Source organism: Oryza brachyantha, chromosome 4 (genome assembly GCF_000231095.2).
Source record: "Oryza brachyantha chromosome 4, ObraRS2, whole genome shotgun sequence".
Classification (NCBI taxonomy): Eukaryota; Viridiplantae; Streptophyta; class Magnoliopsida; order Poales; family Poaceae; genus Oryza; species Oryza brachyantha.
Window position 1 is genome coordinate 20737467 of NC_023166.2, and position 21856 is coordinate 20759322.

General features: G+C 40.1%; 1 protein-coding gene and 1 long non-coding RNA gene across 2 annotated transcripts; one reads left to right on the plus strand and one right to left on the minus strand.

Annotated features, from left to right (window-relative positions):
* The first annotated feature begins 13818 nt into the window (after positions 1–13818).
* LOC107304130 lies at positions 13819–21626 on the plus strand. Its single transcript, XR_001550164.1, has 3 exons — positions 13819–13997; positions 21051–21104; positions 21210–21626. It is a non-coding gene; the product is annotated as an uncharacterized LOC107304130 (long non-coding RNA).
* On the minus strand, positions 14693–18725 carry LOC102712352 (phytosulfokine receptor 1-like). The gene has a single exon (XM_015836674.2). The coding sequence runs from the start codon at positions 18074–18076 to the stop codon at positions 15035–15037; it is 3042 nt and encodes a 1013-aa protein (XP_015692160.2). The 5' UTR covers positions 18077–18725; the 3' UTR covers positions 14693–15034.
* Positions 21627–21856: the final 230 nt, after the last annotated feature.

Sequence of the window (21856 nt, forward strand, 5' to 3'; positions counted from 1 at the left end):
TCTCTATAGCTGTACAGGTCTGTTCGATCGCTGTACCGATAGTAACACTGAGGCCTAGTTTAGGTCCTAAAATTTTTTTCTAAAAATATCACATCGAATTTTTGGATACCTAAATAAAGCATTAAACATAGATGAATCAAAAAACTAATTGTACAGTTATGTAAGAAATGTCGGGACGAATCTTTTGAGCCTAATTAGTTCATGAGTAGCCATAAGTGCTACAGTAACCAACATGTGCTAATGACGGATTAATTAGGCTCAAAAGATTCGTCTCGCAGTTTCTAGGCTAGCCGTGAAATTCATTTTTTCATTCGTGTCCGAAAACCCCTTCTGACATCTGCATGACACTTCTTCCAAAAATTTTCTCAACTAAACACTACCTTAGTTCCAAAATTTTTTTCCAAAAACATCATATCGAATTTTTGAACACCTAAATAAAACACTAAACATAGATGAACAAAAAACTAATTACACAGTTATAGAAGAAATCTTGAGACGAATCTTTTGAGCCTAATTAATCCACAATTAGTCATAAGTGCTACAGTAACCAACATGTGCTAATGACGAATTAATTAGTCTCAAAAAATTCGTCTCGCGGTTTCTAGGCTAGCCGTGAAATTCGTTTTTTTATTCGTGTCCGAAAACCTCTTTTAACATCTGATCAAGCATTTGACGTGACACTTTTTCCAAAAATTATTTTCTGATCTAAACGCCACCTCCTGAAATTGCTTCGACGTGATCATAGTCTTCATTGCCAAGGCTGTCGACATCCCTACATCTGTAGATTGACGCCAATATATCTGAAGCTGAGTTTTCCTAATTAATTGCTGTTGTTGAAGCTTCAGACATCTGCAGAGATGGGACGTTGTTAATTATGTTGGTAATGTGGTGTTAACTGCAAACCTTTCCAAAGGTAATTAATGCGACCTGAAAAGTTGATGACAAGAGTTGCTCGTGCTTTATATCCTACTTACCTCAGCCAAACTGGTAAGTCGATGGCATATTCAGGTTAATCTTTTGTGTTATATTTAACCCGAAATTAAAAGGGAAAAGATCACATCTCTCGCAGCCAAACGAGAGGTTCTGGTGCCATCCGTACATATGAGCTTTTGACCGTGCGTATCATTGGTCTAAACTAAGGTGGTGTTTAGATCGAAATTTTTTTTAGAAGTATCACATCAAATATTTGACCGGATGTCGGAAGGGGTTTTCGCACACGAATAAAAAAATCAATTTTACGGCTAGCCTAGAAACCGCGAGACGAATCTTTTGAGTCTAATTAATCCATCATTAGCACATGTTAGTTACTATAGCACTTATGGCTAATCGTGGATTAATTAGGCTTAAAAGATTCGTCTTAAGATTTCTTTCATAACTGTGCAATTAATTTTTTTGGTTCATCTATCTTTAATGCTTTATTGAGGTGTCCAAAAAATCGATGTAATGTTTTTGAAATTTTTTTTTAAAAACTAAACAAAGGCCTAATTGAGCTTGACGAGGAGTATTATGGACTGGGTGCCGTAAGTTCTCAGTACGCTTGTACACTGGTACTCCGCTCTGTAGTCAGTACTGATATGCACTGTACACCATTAGTACTACTACTACCCGTCCTCACAGTAGTTTGTCGTCAAATAAATTCTTTTAACGGGTAATCTTGTACCCACCCTTGTCAATTTTTTAACCTTAAATTTTGATTATTTTTTATCATAGTTCGTTTTCTAGCCTTTTGCTTTTAATCACTCAGAACATATTTATAAGATTTTATTCATGAATTATTTTTCGATTCTAAATATGTCAAACGACATATTTGCAAACGAAAAAAATAACAATGAATAAATACATTGGAATATATAGAGTATGAAATAATTTTTGATATATGATACAGTGGGGAGTATTATAGTCTCTTTACTTTTGTATTTATACCTGCGTGGGAAGTGAAAAATAGGGTTATGATGGATGGAGTACTTCTCTGGTTTGAAATAGAGCATTTTTCTACCACTGTTTTTATGTAAGTTTGGTACCTTCTAGTATCTAAAATACTAAGATGTACCAAAATTTACATAGAAAATAACAGTATCTCGTGATAACTCCTAAAGGATGAGAAAATTGCTCTTCTAAATATATATAGTAACACATTACTCCATCTTTTCCATATTATAATACGTTTTGACTATACCTTTATTCATACAAATATCAATGTACATATTTTATATATTTGTTCAATTTATTAGTATCCACGCAAATAAAGAATACCAAAATATTTTTTAATATGAAACACATGTAATACTACAGCGTACCCATCGTATTAATGTGGCAGATACTACTGTCGAATCTAATACTCCGTAATACAATGATGCGTCTAATCTATTAGTCTAGGTTATTTTATTTCAGGAGGATGGAGTGACTCAATAATAATTTATAAATAATATATATATATATATATATATATATTCTTGGCAATCTAAAAATCAACGGTGAAAAATAAAATGTAATGAAAAAACCCAAAAATCAACTCTAAATTTAAGGTTGAAAATATAAATTTTGTCTTCTAAGTATAAGCAAAAAGAGTAGGATGATATACTTCACATATACACATATATACACATTATATCTTTAGTTATATGTCTAGGGCTGCGTTCTTTTGGGGTGGAAGATGAGTTAGTTATCCAGCGCAGAAAACGTAGTAATAGATTAGTATATGATTAATTAATTATTAATTTTTAAAAAAATATAAAATAGATTAATATGGTTTTTTAAAACAACTTTCTTATAAAAAATTTTCGTAAAAAATACACCGTTTAGTAGTTCGGGAAACGTGCGCGCGAAAAAAGGGATGAGTTAGATATCTAACTCTCTGGCCGAACACAGCCTACGTTGTTTCGTGGATATTAAAATTGAGTAAAAACTGATGCTACTTATTATATAAGAGATGGATGCATATTGAAGGGTGGTTAGGGTAGGATGACATGAAATTTAAGCAACATTTGATTGACGAAATAAGTAGGGTTCTATAATGTTTATATTTTGAATAAATTTAAACATGCTTAAAATGCATATATGTAGACAGTGCTAATGGTACTAGTAGAGAATGAAGGGCAGCATGTGCTTTTATTACCTTGGGTTCATTAGGGTGGTAGACCCTGTACTTGCTTTGTTGATCGTAATACCATGTCCGTCCCCATAAAGTGCAAAAGATCCAGTAAATTATCAGCAGGACTTCATGTGAGGTATGGACCGGTCTATATGTAGTGCTCCACTCACTGCTCTACACAGCTCTGCTTTGTTGTGTTTAATTATTCCGTATTTTCTTATAAAAAAACTGGAGGATCAAAGACTGAGATTAGGGACAGAATGGAGTTGTTTAGCTGGAATCTCCCTATTTTATTTGGGCAAGTACAGTTTCAACGAATATCCTAAGACATGGAGCTTTGGCAAGCTGGATTTCATCGTCAGCAAAAACATCCAGCCTTTGCACGGCTGCGTCCACGATTCCTGTCGCGTGGACCGATCTTAGACGGGGGACATGGGCTCGAAGATGTGGTTTCCTGTCACGGTTAGACGAGCTAAACTTTAGACAAGCTTGACTATTTGTGTCTCTACGTGTTTCACGGTTCTAGCATGACATGTCGTGCCATGGTATGCCTGACACTCTGACTAGTCGTATCTGCTCTTTAACTCATAACTCTTATGTATTTCATCAAAAAATTTAAAACTTTTACTAACTACCGTCAGTCCTAAATTATAAATTATAAGGGCATTCCCAACCCATAACACTAGATGTAGTCTTCATAAACTCCACATCATCAAGAAACTATTACTATACACTACTCTTCCAATACAAACACTACTATTTCATACTTCAATTTAATGCTACTTATCTCACATAATATCTTGAATGTTACGTAGAAACCATGTCTCAAGACATGGTTTCATTCTCTTTCCTTATTTATTCACTTGCCACATAAATTTTATTTTAGATGACAACCTATTTAATGTTATGGACATCATACTAGTTATTGGGTTGGGAATGCCCTAAGTATCTTTAATTCAAATTTTACACTAGAATATATTCCATTTTAATTAGTAGCTAATCGGATGTTTAGAAAAGAGAATATAATTAATTTAAAATTATATAATTGATCACTACTTAGACGTGCTTATATTTTTAGAACTACTACTTTTTAAATGGTTAGTTTAAAAACATATGTCCCTGATATTGTAGAGCTGATGGATTTTATAAGTTAATCCCAATATTAGTAATCAAACTATTAACTGTTACGTAAATATTGTTCTAAATATCAAATAGTCAATACTGGTTCTCCTATCAAATTTTCGCTAGATGAGTTTCACATCAGTTTCGAAATAATAAAATACGTGCCTTAGCATATGCTACATACTACTGCGTAGTGACATATTTAGAGCTCAAATTATAGTTATCAAAGGACTCAAAATACATCCACTTTCTTCACTCACCTTTCTTATATTAATCATGCCATGTTTACCTTTTTTTAATCAACTTTTCTCTCTCAACCTTAAGTCCTCTATACAAAAATAACACCGGTAGGTATATCGTGAGAAGGATGAAATTCTATTTTTCAACAAAAGAAAAAAAAAACGTTGAATGTATGTTAGGCGGCGGTCCATCAGGTGGAGGCGGTGGACGGCGTCCAGGGAGGAGGGAGGCGGGACAGCACAAGAACAGCACCACCTCTGGCTTTTCCACGCCGAACAGAGCCGGGGAGCAGCGCCCTGGCCCACCGCTGCGCCAAAAGCTGGTGGCTCCCCCTCCCCGTCTGCCCGTGCCCGTCGCTCTCTCTGCTGCCGACGACCACCGTGCGGCCTGGCCCATCCCACCCCTGCCCTCGCGCGCGCCGTTCACCTCGGCGTCGCGTCGGAGCGAGAGCCAGCCGGAGGGGAGGCGGCCGGCCATTGCCTGCACGACGAATCCGCGGCCGCGTGCAGCAGCGCGCAGCCAGCCGGACTAGACTAGACTGGCTAGCTACCACTTGCCTCTGCTCCGCGCTGTACCCGCGCGCGCGTGTCGCCGGTCCGCCGCGCCGTGCGACGCACAGAGACACAGTAGCACACCACTCTTCGTCGCGTCTCCTACAGCTACAGCCATTCTCGCGACTGCCCGCGGCGGCCGTGCGTGCACGTGTGCGGTCTGTGCGTCCGTGCAGTGCACACAATATACAGTTGTACTACTACGTCGAGCCGAGCCGAGACTCCGGTCTGTTTGTCTACACACCGAGGGACGGACGGGCAATCATGCGGTCGATGGTTTGGATTTTTTCCCTAAAGGACGTATTAGCAAACGAAAAATAATTTATAAATAAAATTTTTATATGTATAATCTTAGTGATCCAAAAATTAATACTACAAACAAAATTCAATAAAAATCCTCAAATCAACTCTAAATTTAAAGTTAAAAATTAAAAATTTAATTTATAAACGTAAAAAAGGTGAAAAGACGGTGCATCATGCAAGGCCGCAAGGGCATTGAGAAAATTTTTGCGAGAAGTAACCAGATGTCGGAAGGGGTTTTCGGACACGAATGAAAAAAACGAATTTCACGGCTAGCCTAGAAACTGTGAGACAAATTTTTTAAGCCTAATTAATCCGTCATTAGCATATGTTGGTTACTGTATTACTTATGGCTAATCATGGACTAATTAGACTCAAAAGATTCGTCTCAAGATTTCTTATATAACTGTGTAATTAGTTTTTTGATTCATCTATATTTAATGCTTCATTTAGACGTTCAAAAATTCGATGCGATGTTTTTTAAAAATAATTTCGAACTAAACAAGCCCTTACCTGCCTTTGTGAGTAGTAGTCGTCGTAGTACACGTACTGGTCCGGCCCTAGTGTTAACTGTTACATGCACGTGTCTGCTGCACGGAGCGCATAATAGCCTCCTGTTTGGTTGTCCACACCCATTCAGTTCGATTAAGGGCTATTTTTAAAATTTTTTCCAAAAACATCATATCGAATTTTTAACACCGAAATAAAGCATTAAATATATATGAACAATAAAACTAATTACATAATTATGGGAGAAATCACGAGACGAATCTTTTGAGCCTAATTAAGACATGATTATCCATAAGTGCTACAGTAACCAACATGTGCTAATGACGAATTAATTAGGCTCAAAAGATTCGTCTCGCAGTTTCTTAGCGGAATCTAAAATTTATTTTGTAATTAGACTCTATTTAATACTTTAAATATGTGTCAAAAACTTGATGTGATGTTTTTATAAATTTCTTTTCAATCTAAATAAGGCCTAATTAACCTACGAGAAAGATCCTCGAGTAACTCCACAACCCCGGGCGGGTTCAAGTCGAAACCCTAGATATGTGATGATATATAGATCGATGGAGAGCAAATGTGTGCAGTAGATAATGTTGGGCAAGTTGTTCACAGGGTCACAGCCACATAAGGGAGAAGCACGATCTGGAAAAAGCTACCCACAATGTTGGGCGGCACACTGGATCAGATCAGCACGCAGTCGGCCCGTGTCTCCAAAAAAAATAAAAGAGATAGATATGCACACGAGGCCCCACCGGGCACCACTCTCGCCGCAGTCGCGAACACCCACACAACACATCGCAGAAATTGCTGCCCGCTGAGCGGAGATTGAGAAGGGAAATAAAGCAATCAAAAGCTTGTGCAGTTTTAGCATGGTCCCCGTATCGAAACCCCGGCCGGGTCGAGGCAGCGTATGTTGCCCTGGCCCTGCCCCTGCAATGCACCACAACTTTAGCGGCGCACTCTGAATGATTCGTCCATAATTCATCCAGGACACGCGCAACATCCGAGGGTAGCTATAGCTTACTAGCAGCTGCTGCTCCAGGAGCAGCAGCATAGATCTCTCCATCTACGTCCCGTTTGCTCTTTTGCTCAGCATGCATGCAGCAGCAACACTAGTGGTAATAGTAGTTAGCAACTATATCATGTAGTACTTTCTTAGCTTTTAGAAGTGAAGTATGTTTCTCAAAATAATAAACAGCGTGTTTTCTAAAAAATATATAAACATCAATTTTGTTTTTTAACTATATAATAATTTATTTTATCTTTACCTATTAAATAACTATGAAAAAAATAGGCTAGTCTTCCGCTTCCGTTTAGAAAATAGTCAAAAATTTTGCATTGCCAGACCACGACCGGTAGTATGCCGGAGGAGCAAGCAACAATAGTTCGAGGTCTCGCAGGAATCCTCTGTGGATCCTAAGCCATTACGTCACGATAACAACGTGTTTGCTCATGCTAGGAGGAGTAGTACTAGGACACTGTTTGGATGTTTGGATGCACGTTACTTTTTTTTCAATATGTTTCGGTATTAATTAGAAGTATTAAATATAGATTTTTAATAAAACTCACTTCATACTCTGAACTATTTCGCGATACGAATTTATTGAGCCTAATTAGTCCATGATTAGCGAATGTGATGCTACAGTAAACATTTACTAATCGTGGATTAATTAGCCTTAAAAAATTTATCTAATGAAATAACATTTATTTATACAATTAGTTTGGTTATCGGTCTATATTACACGAAGAGTCTCCGGATCCAAACACACCTAAGATCTGACCAACAGTGAACGTAAGCCTAGGTTGCTCCGTGACGTAAGCCCCAGTAGCCCCTGTATTGATTTTCGTAGTGGTACGAAGGAGTATAGTAGTCGTCCGTAGCAGTTGTCAGATCGGTACAAGCGTTATTTAGGCTGTGTTTAGTTGTCAAAATTTTTTGACAGAAACATCACATCAAATGTTTAACCGGATGTTGAAGGGGTTTTAGACACGTATGAAAAAACGAATTTCACGGCTAGCCTAGAAACCGCGAGACGAATCTTTTGAGCCTAATTAATCCATCGTTAGCACATGCTGATACCGTAGCACTTATGGCTAATCATGGACTAATTAGACTCAAAAGATTCGTCTTTGATTCATCTAGGTTTAATGCGCAGTCCTTCGAAAGAAGAAACAAATGCATGCTACATGGCCTCTTTTGTGATGCTAGTTTTGAATTATACTCTAACTGAGGCCCCGTTCCGTTCAGTTTACAAGATATTTTTGCAAAACATCACATTCGGTATACGGACACATATTTAAAGCACTAAACGTAGTTTAATTATAAAACAAATTACACATTCCGTCAAGAAACCGCGAGATGAATCTTTTGAACCTAATTAATTCGTCATTAGCACATGTGGGCACGGTAGCAGTTATAGCTAATAACATACTAATTAGGCTTAAAAGATTCGTCTCACGATTTACCTCATAACTATTTAATTAGTTTTAATGTTCATGTATATTTAATGTTTTATTTAGGTGTCCAAAAATTCGAGGTGATGTTTTTTGGAAAACTTTTTGGAATTAAACAAGGCCTTAATTTCCTGTTTTCATCGCCTCACTCTTAGGTGTTCAATGAAAAAACAATTTACAAACAAAAAATAATTTATAAATAAAAAATTTATATACGTATTCTTAGCAATCCAAGGCTATAAAATAAACTTCGGTGAAAAATCCTAAAGTCAACTATAAATTTAAGATTAAAAATTAAAATTTTGGCTAATAAGCATAAGTGAAAAGATACAGTTTTTTACCAGTAAACATAGAAGTATATATTTTAATTTTAGTTGTTGCGTTCACATACTTTCTACCTAGAGAAAACATGTCTTCCAATCAGAGCAATTAGAGGTTAATAATATAGATGTACGATGGCTATAGATATAGGTTACAACATCTAAATCTACTCATATATATAGAGCATATAATAGTTGCTTCATGACACGGTAAAACAAATACATATTTTATTAATACATATTTTCAAACATATCCCACTATTCACATATTGAACTATCATATGGATTAGTAATGAACCTCATTTATTTTTCCTGGAGCACGTGTATAGCTAACTGTGACTTCTTTTGCTTCAAAAAATAGCTGTATAGTACAAGATGTGATAAATCTAGATACGAATCTAGATAGATGTATATTAAAGTCCGTAGTTCTAGGATGTGTCGCATGTCATCCTAGTTAGCTGCATTTCGGAACGGAGCGAGTATCTAGCAGCTCAATAAATCTCTCTTTGATTGTATGCTTCACCTATACATTCGATCATATGTGATATATTTATAATTAGTATATTATTTTCTTCATTCTATATTAAAAGACTTAGATCTTGCTTATATTTATATATATGCTAATAAATCTAAATATATATATAAAACATATACATTAATACATGAATGAATCTAGACAAACTTAAAGGTCTTACAATATTGTAACCGATGGAGTAACTCTTATTATACTCGATCTTACCTGTAATTGATGTACGAGTGCGTATCTTTGGGACTTTGATCCTCTAGAATTTTGTGTGCTTGGGAGCTTAATGTATATCCGATGAAGTTAAGATGCAATGACACGACAACCCCACGAAGGGACGAATTGTGGATCTACAGCTAAATAATTGCCGCATGCATACTTGGGAACCAACACCTTGTGCAATCCCAGAAAGTGCTCCTCACACACCACCCCAACCAGCGGGTCAGCTCATCAGCTGCACTGCCAGGCAGCATCCCCAAAGGAAAGCAGGAAAGGGGGCAAGCTCAGTGGAGCTGTCCCGTTAACCCATTACCCATCCGAAACCTTTGCAATTCGCAAACCTGATATGTGCCCGGTGGCATCTCCCGTTTCCTCTCCCCCTCCTGGCGGTGTCCCTTTCCTTGCCTTCCCCGACACGAACACGATTTGATCACACAGTAACGCTTTCTAGATGCATTTCTATCTCGTTCTTTTTCATTCTTTTTTTTTTAAAAAAAATTTCCTCGTGGTCACTGACCAGGTTGGGTTTGAATTGCTGTGAGAAGAAAAGGAGAAAGGGGATGGAGAAAACCGAAAAAGAAATGGATCAGTGGGGGTGGGGTGGGGGTGATGGCCGATCGATGCGTGCGTGCGTGCAGGAGAGGGTGGTGCGGTGGGGGCGGTGGCGCTCGGCGAGCTTTGTGCGCGGGAGCAGCACGCAGGCTTTGGGTGCCCTGCAACTGCAAGCGTGACCCAACATGGCAAGCGAACCGCGCCATGTATGGGCCTCGGCTGCGCTGCGCCCACTCCCGCCGCTTCGCTTGGTTTGGGGTTGCATTTTGGCTTCGCTTCGCTTGGCTTTGGGATCAGACGATCCGTAAAAGCAAAAGCCAGCCACCGATCCACCATCACTCGTATACCCCTGCTCCGAGACGAGATCTGCCCCTCTGCGATGCCGTCCACTGATGGGACTGCGTTGCAAGTTGTAACTAGGAGTAGCACAGTGCATGCTTACATGGGGAGCACCGGAGCAGGTACGGGTGTTAACATAACGGATTCGGACGAATAATTATCATATTATATCCCAAACCATATTTTTTAAGTGGATGCGGATGTTTTTAGATGCGGATACGGATGCCGATGGTTACGAATGTCAGAAATGGTGCGGAGTCGGCTCGAAAGCGGATTATTACAACCGGATGTTATATATACATGTAATCAATACATTGTCATTCAATATTGAATTAAAAATACTTGGGCTATTGATAGGCTTTTGATTGAGTGCTTTATGGGCTAAAAACTCAGATTATCCGCTAAAATGTCTATCAGATAATCCGGTAAGAAAATCGGATAATCCATATCCACCGGTTATTAACAGTACCACATCCGTATCCGAATCCACAACTCAGTATCCAAATCCGTATCCGCCGGATAGTTGTAAACCCCTACCACATCCTCAATTTAAACGGATTCAGATCGGATCGTATATTATCCGATCTGTTAACATCCCTAGGAGCAGGTACTTGAAGCTTGAAAGAGAGAGACGGCTATTTCCGTATTAACACTGATTTTGGGTCTGTCTAGTGATCAAATATTTAAAAATTTTAATTGCAATAATCAAATTCAGTCACTGTCGTTAGATGATAATTTGAAGACATGCACGCAAGTCAAAAAAACCAATACACGCCTTCTACCCTAGCCTTGTGCGCGTGTTTGATAGAAGAACAAAAAATCCAACGTTTGATTAATAGCAAAAATGTCATTTTTATATCATTCACATTATTAAATACACTACATCTCTCCATCCCATAAAAACTTAGACTAGTACACATATTCTAATAATATAAATCTAGACAGATACGTTTAGATTTGTTGTACTCTAATATTTCATATCAAGTACTATATTTTATTTATTTATTGATGAAGGTAGCATTAAACAATATTAATTTATATTTTAATGTAATATTATCCTTTTTAGGGTAGGTAAGCGATATATAAAACATCTCTCATGCAAGATCTAGTTTTGTTCTATTTCTTTGTTTAGAATTAATTCATATTTAGCATGGGACATGTTTTCTACCCAACATCTAAGACATAATGATAGATGAGTAACATTAAATTTAAATGTAGTCTTTGTATTGTAAGAACATCCCCAATAGCTCATCTAAATTTAGTCATCCATATCTTCATTTGGATGATCATCTAAAATTAGTTTTATCCATTATATCTTTATGTATTCCACTAGATCATCCATATATGACATCATCTATATCTCTTTGGAGGATAGAGAGATCATCCAAATATGAATGTTCTCTCTACTAATATGGATGACATCTAAAAATAGATGATAGGATAGTCGTTCTGTTGGAGCTCAATTTATAGTCTTCGTTCTCTATTTTCAGGATAGAGAATAATATAGATGAGCTGTTGGGATGCTCTAAGACCGATACCTATTTATTTATGAGGCCTGTATCCTGTATTATGATTGCTATGAAAGATCTACCATACCACATCGTTGAAACAACTCATTTTGTTGCTACTAGCCAGGTTAATATTATACTCAAGTAATAATAGCTCTAAATTTCGACACATCAGGCAATGTTATATCTGTCACACACAAGTCGATGTCATCCATGTCGTATCTCTTTTCTTCTCTACTCTCCCCTTCACTTTTATAGTATTCACGTAAACACATATATGACTGTACTTGTTTTATCAGTAGTACTACTACTGCAAAACTCGTACATGGCTTTGGATTCCAGGGCGGGCGGGGGGCACCGTAGGATGTGCCCCCGTGCACACAACCGCACATATCATATCAGGTTTGGTTTGCTGCTCGCTGGTAGGGGCCGATCGATGTACCGACGCGGCGTGAGGAGGTGGGTCAGAAGCCGGCGTGGCGACCGGCTTCCGCTTGTTGTGCGTGCGCTGATCAGTCTGAGAGAGGGAGGGTGGGGCCACGTTACCACGTACTACTACACCACCATGGCCGCCACAGGCGCACCACACATGCATGCACGCAGGCGCAGGCGCAGGCGATGGACGGACAGCAGCGGAGCGAGTCCTGGATGGCAATAATGGCGGCTGGAGATATGGGGGTGAGAGGACCGGAGAGGCGGAGAGGAAGAGATGTTGGTGTTGGCCGGGTGCTGGTGTTGCTGCTGCCGCCCTGCATCGTTTGAGATGACAATGCGATGCCAAACGCCATTGCCGCGCCCAAGTACTAGTGCTACTGCTACTGTTGATACTGATGCCCGCCGCTTCCCGGCCCCGCCCTGCACTGCCGCTGCTGCTCTGCTTGCTCTGATGCGTGCTTCCGTGTTGCGTCGTTGCCTTCTGGATGGGAGATGGGGAATTATTTCCATGGCCATGGCAAGCTTCTTCTTTTACTCTAGAAAAAGTTTACTACAATAGCATTAATATTTTTTAGTTTGTTTACCGGAGACTACGATAGGAAAAAAGAGACTATCTTTATCTTTATTTGTAAATATATCGTGTGGTTTTTTCAGACAAAAGTGCTAAATGTGAGGGCCATGTAATACTTATATAGTTATATATATATTATGATATTAGATTTAAATTTTAAAAATAATTGTATTTTAAATGGAAGAAAGTAGTAATACTAAGTTACTTACACTTGACTTTGATGAGCTGCGATCACCGTCTGGTATTCTGGTACTCCACAAAGTATTTGTTGTATAACCCGATGGATTCGGTCTACGTGGGGGCAAGTACAGTCTGTACAAACGGCAAAAGTGGTGAGGAGAGTGTACAGTGCAACTCTGCAAGTATTACGGGCATGAGGTGAGCATGCTTTGGCAAATAGGCTCCACAGTGCCGGATCGAGATCTAATAACTTTACATGCCTAACCCATGCCACGTAGGACGCCCGTTGCTAGGATTAAGATTTAGTGGTCCAAGCAATCACCACACAAACACACAAAGTTAGAGTACAAGTGTCACGCTCCTCGAAACAGAAGAGTACAGCGAGCATCTGTAATTATTTACTGCGTCTCACAATAAATTTATTTTTTAGTTTTTAGATGCAATATTTGACTCTTCGTTTTATTTGAAATATTTTTATGATTAATATTTTTATTGTTAGTAGATGATAAAATATGAATATTATTTTACATGTGACTATTTTCTATGTGACTATTTTCTTAAGCTGTTATATATATATTTCAAATAAGACGGATGGTGAAACGTTGGATACAGAAATAAAAAATAAAGTTTTTTTTATTGACCGTAGGAGTAATAAGGTCATCTTTTCATGTTTAAATTTAAAAAATGATGTTATTTCGAGATGGACGTAGCAGTTTGCTCATCTACAGCTCTCAGTTCTGCTGGGCCGGCCTTCAGTAACGTTAAGTCCCTTGTTCCACTTCAAACCAGACGGTGGCCCAACCGGTGAAACAATGGGCCTTTTGGGCCAAGCCGCTCGTGTAAACAATAGGCCGAACGTGCAATGGGATTACGGGGGTTCGTCGTCTCGTCGTCCTGCTCTGTTCGCGGCGAACACCACGACGTTACGCCGACGCGATCGAGGCCGCGGATTGGGCGGCGGGAGCGAGGGTGGAAACGATGCAGCACGGCGAGACGCAGCGGCGCCGGCAGATCCGCGTCTGCCACCTCGCGGCTTCGGCGGATAGTGCGGTCGGGTACGGTGGCGGTTATCTTATGATCAGGTACACCGTGTTGCACCCTTCACCTGTTCTTCCGTATTTTTTTTATGTCGTGTTACTCACACTCTTTTTTTTGGATTAATCAGATCTTACATTATAAATTTGTGAGTTTTCAAAAATACCATTACAATTCAACTAATTAAAAAAATGTCACTATAATTCTTACTTTGTATTTTTATGTCCTAAAAAATACTGGACCCCGGCAAAAAAAAATAAAAATATTGGACCCACGTGCAGCTAAATGACGTATTTACAAATAAAAACTAATTTTTAATAAAACTTTACGATCTAAAAAACCAAGGATAAAACATAAGATACGGTAACAATACTTAAAAACAATTTTAAGTTTAAAGTTGAAAATTTTAAATATTATTTTATAAGCATAAGTATAAGCGAAAAGATAAAAGTGAAAGCGGAGCTATAATGGCCAAAAATGTTAGAGCCACAGAGCTATAATAACTGTAATAACCAACAGTTTACTAGTACTACTAATAGGGTGAACAACAAGATCACGGGACTTCCAAAACAAAGCAATTGAGGGCATACTATCTGATACTGATATCCCGTGCTCGCATATTGCAGCACTGAATAAGACCTGTATCTCTCTCTCTCTCTCTCTCTCTTGTTTGTAATGAGAAAGAGCGATCAGGTAATGGAAAAGGAGGAATGAACATCTGTTAAATAGCAGGAGAAATCACTGAAAACAAATGCCCCACAAAGGTTCATTCATACCCTAGCAGTATCTGAAGTAACAGAACATACAATAAACCTGTAGAAAAGCCCCGGTTATATAACTGCTAAGGTGTTATCCTGAGGGTTTAAACCTACAATGCATTTTTACATTGTGGTGATCTTGCAACCACCTTATGAAGAACAGAGGATGATATGCACTATCACTTGAAGGGTGGCATGATGAGAAGGAAAAAGATTCTTGGAATTTCAGGTTATGTAAATATTATGTACACAACTAATCATCTTAAGAGACTATTAGGCTGATCTTGATCAAGCAAATTGAAGCCATTTAATTACTAGATTGAACCTCAACCTTCTGCAATGTGGTCAAGCCATTCAACCAACTGCTGTGATGTTGGTCTCGACTTCGGGGCAGCAATCACACAAAGCAATGCTATCTCCAGGATTCTGATCAACTGGCTTTCATTCTCCTTGTCATGTATGCTTGGATCAAATACTTCAGTTTCCCTGTCTTCCTTCTTCATCTGAAGCACCCAGGACACAACATCTCTGCTCCCTTTTGGTCTGCACATGTCCACAGGTCTCCGCCCAGTGAGCAGCTCCAGCAGAACAATACCAAAGCTGTACACATCACCCTTGTAAGTAGCCACAGGTGACTGTCCATATTCAGGTGGAATGTAGCCCAAGGTTCCAACTACATCTGTTGTGACATGCGTCTCATATGCGCAGATGAGCCTTGCCAACCCAAAATCAGCCAAATGAGCTTCAAAGTTCTCATCCAAGAGAATATTGCTTGACTTGATATCTCGATGCAATATATGGGGCTCACATGACAAGTGCAAGTATGCCAGCCCTCTTGCTGAACCCTGTGCAATCCGTAGCCTCTTCTGCCAATCCAGTAGGGCACCACCATCAGCGTTCTCATGAAGCCAGTAATCCAAGCTGCCATTCTCCATGTATGAATAGATCAGTAGCCTGTCATTGCCTATCTTGCAATAGCCTTCCAGCAGAACAAGGTTGTCATGCTGGGCCCGTGATAGTGTTTCCACCTCGGCTTGAAACTCCCGCTCAATCTGAGAGTAATCACCTGAAAGCCGCTTGATTGCAACTCTCCTCCCATCTGGTAGCGTTGACTTGTAAACAAGTCCAAAACCACCACAACCAACTATATAGGCTTGATCAAAGTTGTTGGTTGACTTTAATATATCTTCAATGCTAAGATCCTTGTTGTTCTGAAAAAGCAGCACCAAACTTGAGTTGGGAGACTCTGAGCAGTCATCAGCATTTGCAACTGCCTTTGGATTATGCTCCTGCATTCTTGAATGAATAATCCTTGATATAATCACAGAAGCAATACACAAGACGAAAATAACCCCCACAGCAGAACCAAGTCCAAGGGCAACAAGGGTTGCTTTGTTCTTCTTACGATGTGGTGCTTCTGGATCAGGAGTCTTATTTGTGCCGGAGGAATTCCGATAATTTAGTGCAGGATTACCTGCAAAATCCTCACTAGTGAACGTGGAGAATTGACCTCCTGCCGGGACATCCCCAGACAAATTGTTGAATGAAACATCAAACTTAGAGAGAAAGTTCAACTTCGTTAGAGATTGTGGTATTCTCCCACTGAGATTATTGTGGGCCAAATCCAATATTTCCAAGCTCGACATATTTGATAACTCATCAGGAATTGGCCCAGAAAAGTTGTTAAAGCCCAAGTCCAGCACATGAAGCTTCACAAGACGGCCAAAGGCCGGCAATATTGGCCCAACAAGAAGGTTATTTGAGAGGATCAGTGATGATGGGAAGCTAGCAACTTGGTTGTACTGCAAGCCTTTGCCAGTCGAAGTCGAATTCTTCTTGACAAATAATGGGAGGTCTCCTGTTGATGCCTGCCCACTTGAGCTATTACTTGAAATTAAACTCTTCATTTGTGTAAAGCTTTCAGGAAGCTCCCCACTGAAAGAGTTGTTTGACAGATCGATGTAGAAAAGATTGTCCAAGTTGCCTAACCATGGCGGGATCTTCCCATTCAAATTGTTCCACGAAATATCCAGCACATTGAGGCTATTCAGGTGCTGCAACCAAGGTGGAATCGTGCCCAAGAGTGCACAATTTGCCAGGACAAGCACCTGCAAAGTCTTGAACCCTTCAATGCCATCCATTGGCATTGTCTCACCGCCACGAAAGTTATTGGTTAGCACCAAGCTCGTCAGGTTGGGCAAATGCTGCAAGACTTGCAATGCTGATGACAAGTTGGTAAAACCATTCCCTGTAAGAGAAAGGTATGATAGTGATCTCAAATTCTTGAAGCTCTCTGGTAGCCCGCCCTGAAGCTTGTTCCTTGCAAGGTTCAGCGTCCTCAATTCAGTGCATGAGGCCAGGCGAGGCGGTATAGCACCACTCAGCTTGTTGGTCCCAGCATCAAAAGTGTTCAGTCTTGGCAGCAAGCGGCAGTCAATGTTAATCTCACCGGACAGCGAATTGTTTCTTAGGCTGACCATTCTAAGCATTGAGCAACTTGATAGAGATGAAGGCAATGTGCCGTTCAATTTGTTGGTGGCCAAGTTCAAGAACTCCAAGCTTCTCAATTTCCCAAACACATCAGGGATGTTGCCTTTGAACATGTTATATGACAAGTCAATCTGATTGAGCACAGAGAGGTTACCGAGGTCCTCGTCGAGGCTGCCGGAGAGCTTATTTTCCTGCAAGCTTAGCCTCTTCAACTCCGGCATCGTGTACAGGTCCTTGGGAAGGCTCCCGGTAAGACCATTGCCGTCAAGGAAAAGGTCGTTGAGCAGCTTGCACTGGCCAAAGCCGGCCGGGAAATCACCAGAGAACGCATTCGCCGAGAACCGCAGGATCTTGACCGGCGAAGAGCAGAGCGCAGTGACGTTGATGCCACCGGAGAAGGCGTTGTTGGTGATATCAAGAATCGACAGGTTCGGCGCACCGGGGAACGCAGGGTGTGGCCCAGTGAATCCGTTGGAGGAGATGTTCACCGCCTCGATCGCCGGGAAGCCGCCGCCGCTCGCCGGGAACGCGCCGGTGAGGCCGTTCCCGCTGAGGTTGAGGTGCCGCAGGCTGGCCAGCCGGCCGAGCTGCGCCACCGCCCCGCCGCGAAGCGAGTACCGGGAGAGACTCCGGTTGGAGAGATCCAACCCCACCACCCTCCCGAGATCGCAGGAAACTCCTGTCCACGAGCAGCAGGAGGCGTTGCCGTTGGGACCCCATCCGACCAGCCCGGCGCCCTCGCTGTCCAAGCCATCGGAGAAGGCCAGAAGCACCGCCAGGTCGGCGGGGTCGCACGTCTGGCTCTGGGAGTGACCGCCATGGAAGTGGAGCACGACGGACACCACCAGCAAGTGGAACAAGCAGTAGTAGCCTCTCATCTCCGGCGAGAGGCGGCGGAATCGACAAACTAACCCCTTTTCCTGCAGGGCATGAACAACCGCAAGGATCCGGGAAGATTATCCTGGCAAAAACTCACACCACCTCGCAACGAGGCTGCGGCATGAATCTAAGCTCCAAGAACACGCGCAGGACGGCGAGCATCCGCAACAACCCACAAGACAGACATCAGTCAAGACTCCTCCTTTCGGCAAGAAATCCCGACGAGCTCACACGCCAGAGGGCGGCAGCGCAAGAACGGAAATTCGCCTCTCATTCCGCTACTTGAACTGGATCGCAAGATTTCGACGCGCCGAAAGAGGACGATGGCATCACAGGAGCAAGGAAGAAGAGAGAGGAGCGGGGGGGAAAGTCAGAGGAGAGAAAAGGACGGTTGGTTTTGACTCCAATGAGATCAGCAGCAAGCAGCAGCCAGCTCTCCCACCTCTCGCTGGATTTGTTTATTTTAGAGGCTTAAATCAATTTTCCTCTCTCACTCAAAGCTTTCTCGTGCGCTCTCTTCTTCTTCTTCTTCTTCTCTCACTGGTAGGCCGCAGCCGCACCAGTGCTAGTTGCGCATTTGATATGGTGATGCAAACAACTGCAGCAAAGGGAAATTAATAGGTGATGAAAATAATAAATGCCGGTACGCCATTGTGGGCGGCTTGGACTTTGGAGAGAGAGATTGGAGACGAGAAGAAGAAGAGAAAGGGGCAGGTCAGAGTCAAGTCGATGGCGACAGCCATGGGTGGAGCAAAGTGGCGGATGGGTTTACTGTTACCACTAAGCTGGTAACGGGTCTGCAGCTGCACTACCAATACGTGGATGGATCCGATGCTGCCGGTAGAGACAGTAGAGTATTTATCACGCCAATATAAAGTAGTGGTAACTGTTCACTTGCTCAGTATTCATGAGATTTTGCTGATGAACAAAACTCATGTGTTTAAACAAGACCCAGATATGCAATTTTGTTAAAAAATATTTTTTTTCCTGTACAGTAACCTTTTCTATGGAAATGCAGTTGCAAAACATGATTACTTCTTTTAAAAAACAGGAAATTAGGATAGTATTCAGGAGTTAGCATCTACTACTTATTATGGATAGAGAATAAAAATAGCGAGAAAAATCCATGTCGAAGGGAATAGCCTACCGCATCCATTCTTCAAAAAGTAATTACTAGAAATAAATATAGACGTAACCTATGTCTAGATTCATCCTGTAAACTATTATTCTTTAGAAGTGAGGGAGTATGCCAAAACTCTTGGCAACTCACTGCCAACCAAGGGAAATTCTCTGACATAATCACTGCAAAAATATTCAGATTTTACTGTTGTGTTTAGCTATGGTTTGTTGCTAAAATTTGCTATGCCCGATAAAACCCACACAAAAAATGAATGATAGGTTGCAAATTATTAGTTTTCCGTTCAGGCACCGGCAATTAGAGCACTCCTAACAGCAAGTTCAATATTATAGCTAACTACTATCTCTAATTCACCTATAGCCAATCTAATAACCAATTCATATAATAGTTACCTACAAAACACTAGTACATGGTCCCCATATCATACATACACTATGTCATAAAGTCCGTGTGCAGCTGGCTACCAACTACCAGCTAGTACCCACCTCTCTTCTCTCCTCTCTTATCTCTAAAATATGTTTATAGCTGGTTTATAGTGTGCTACTGTACCTGCTCCAGTGGCATGGTTCACGACAATTAATACTCTTACCACCTAAGGTACTTTAGGGGATGCGTACATAATAGTTAACTAAGAAAAAGAATGAGATTAAGGCCTCGTTTAATTCTCAAAATTTTTTTCCAAAAACATCCCATCGAATTTTTGGACACCTAAATAAAGCATTAAACATAGATGAACTAAAAAACTAATTGCACAGTTATGGAAAAAATCTTGAGACGAATCTTTTGAGCCTAATTAGTACATGATTAGCCATAAGTGCTACAGTAACCAACATGTGCTAATGACATATTAATTAAGCTCAAAAGATTCGTCTCGTGGTTTCTAGGCTAGCCGTGAAATTTGTTTTTTCATTTGTGTCCGAAAACAACTTCCGACATCCGGTCAAACATTTGACGTGACACTTCTTCCAAAAATTTTCTCGATCTAAACACCTCCTAAGATAGCGTCCAGTTTCCAAAGAAAAACCAAGAAGGTAAACAATACATGGGGGAGAAGGATAACTAACAGAAGCAAAAGAGTAACAATATTGGAAGAATGTTTATTATCGGTCATATAGTATTGAAATGAGTTTGAGAGCGAAGGAAAAAGTGGAACAAGATGACCAAGCAAAAATAGACATTTCATTAGTGGATAATGAATTAAATATTAGTTATTGCAAATTTAAAAAATAAATTAATATAATTTTTAAAGCAATACTTAGATTTTCTTTAAAAAAATACAATATTTAGCGGTATGAAAAGCACGTTCACAACAAACTAAGGGAGTTTTCCTCCTATCATCTTCAAACAAAGGGGGTGATTTTTTGTAAATAAAAAATAATTTATGAATAAAAATTTTATATACGTGTTCATAGCTATCTAAAAGTCAAGATTAAAAAATAAACTTGTTTCTTTGATGTTACTAGTATTGACTAGATTATCTATTACTTTATTATAGATTCATGAGAAACAAGCGTAACAAAATTAAAAACAAGGGAGCTCAGCAAATTTCTTTAAAAAGTTTCTTGAGAAAATCCTTTTTTAAAACATTGATCGAATATTCCATTCCAACAATCCGGTACGCAAAAGCTGAAAAAACATGGCTGGTAGGCTGAAAATATTTTTAAATGAATTAGCTGCCGAGAAATGTGAGGCTTACAAAATTTGTCACGTGAATTAGCTCTTATTTATATAATTAGTTTTATAATTAGTCTATATTTAACATTTATAATAAATATCCAAACATCGATATAACATGAACTTAAAATTTTAGCCGCATCTAAAAATTTGATTTGCAGAATACAGACAGACACAGGCGTAGCATGACAGGTCTAGAGGCATTTGACCGGCAGGTACTGGTACTGCTGCTGGTTTTGATATGGTACTTTTGAATTCTTGCTATCCTGCGCTCAAATTTGTCTGCGTATAGGTAATGCTCGTCTTTATGAGGGTTGCAGAATTTTAGGTGAACCAGTTCGGCTGCTTGCTTGGCCATCCGAGTTAAAAGCATCCAAAGGCAAAAAGTCAGAGCTGCCGAGCGAAGAAATAAAAGAGTGGTCGAGAAACTAAAAAAAGATCAGAAAGAAGGAATGAAAATTATGAAATGGCAAAAGGAAATTAAAGCAAAGCATGGAAGGTCCAAGCTACGCAGTGTTAGGCCTACTACTAACCTTGCTAACGACGCAAAGATTTTAGCTGGTACTGCAGTCGTGGTACTCCTGCAAACATTAGAGATCAGTTGCAGATTCAGGTAGAGTAGGCGAAAGATGTACTGATTTTTGTTTTTAGGTTGTACCATTTTTTGTACAAATCGCAGCGTAAACACCAACCGACCAGTTTTGTCAATTGTGATATGCAACAAGAGACATCATATTATGTGCAATAACCTAGCTGTCCAGCGGCAAACTGCAGAACAAAACGACGCTGATAGCTCACTGTGTCGCGGAGACTGAATTGTTATTACCGGTGGTTGTTGGATTTCTCAACCATATTATCTCCCAATTTGGTAAGAGTTAAAGTCCGGTTTGAAACAGGTTATTCATTGGCCAACTACTTACATTGTCTAGTAGTACTTGATTACGGGGATGAATTAAATACTTTGATA

Bases quoted from the DNA above. Each gene is read 5' to 3' on its own strand.
- LOC102712352 (XM_015836674.2), bottom strand. From the start codon at position 18,076: ATGAGAGGCTACTACTGCTTGTTCCACTTGCTGGTGGTGTCCGTCGTG.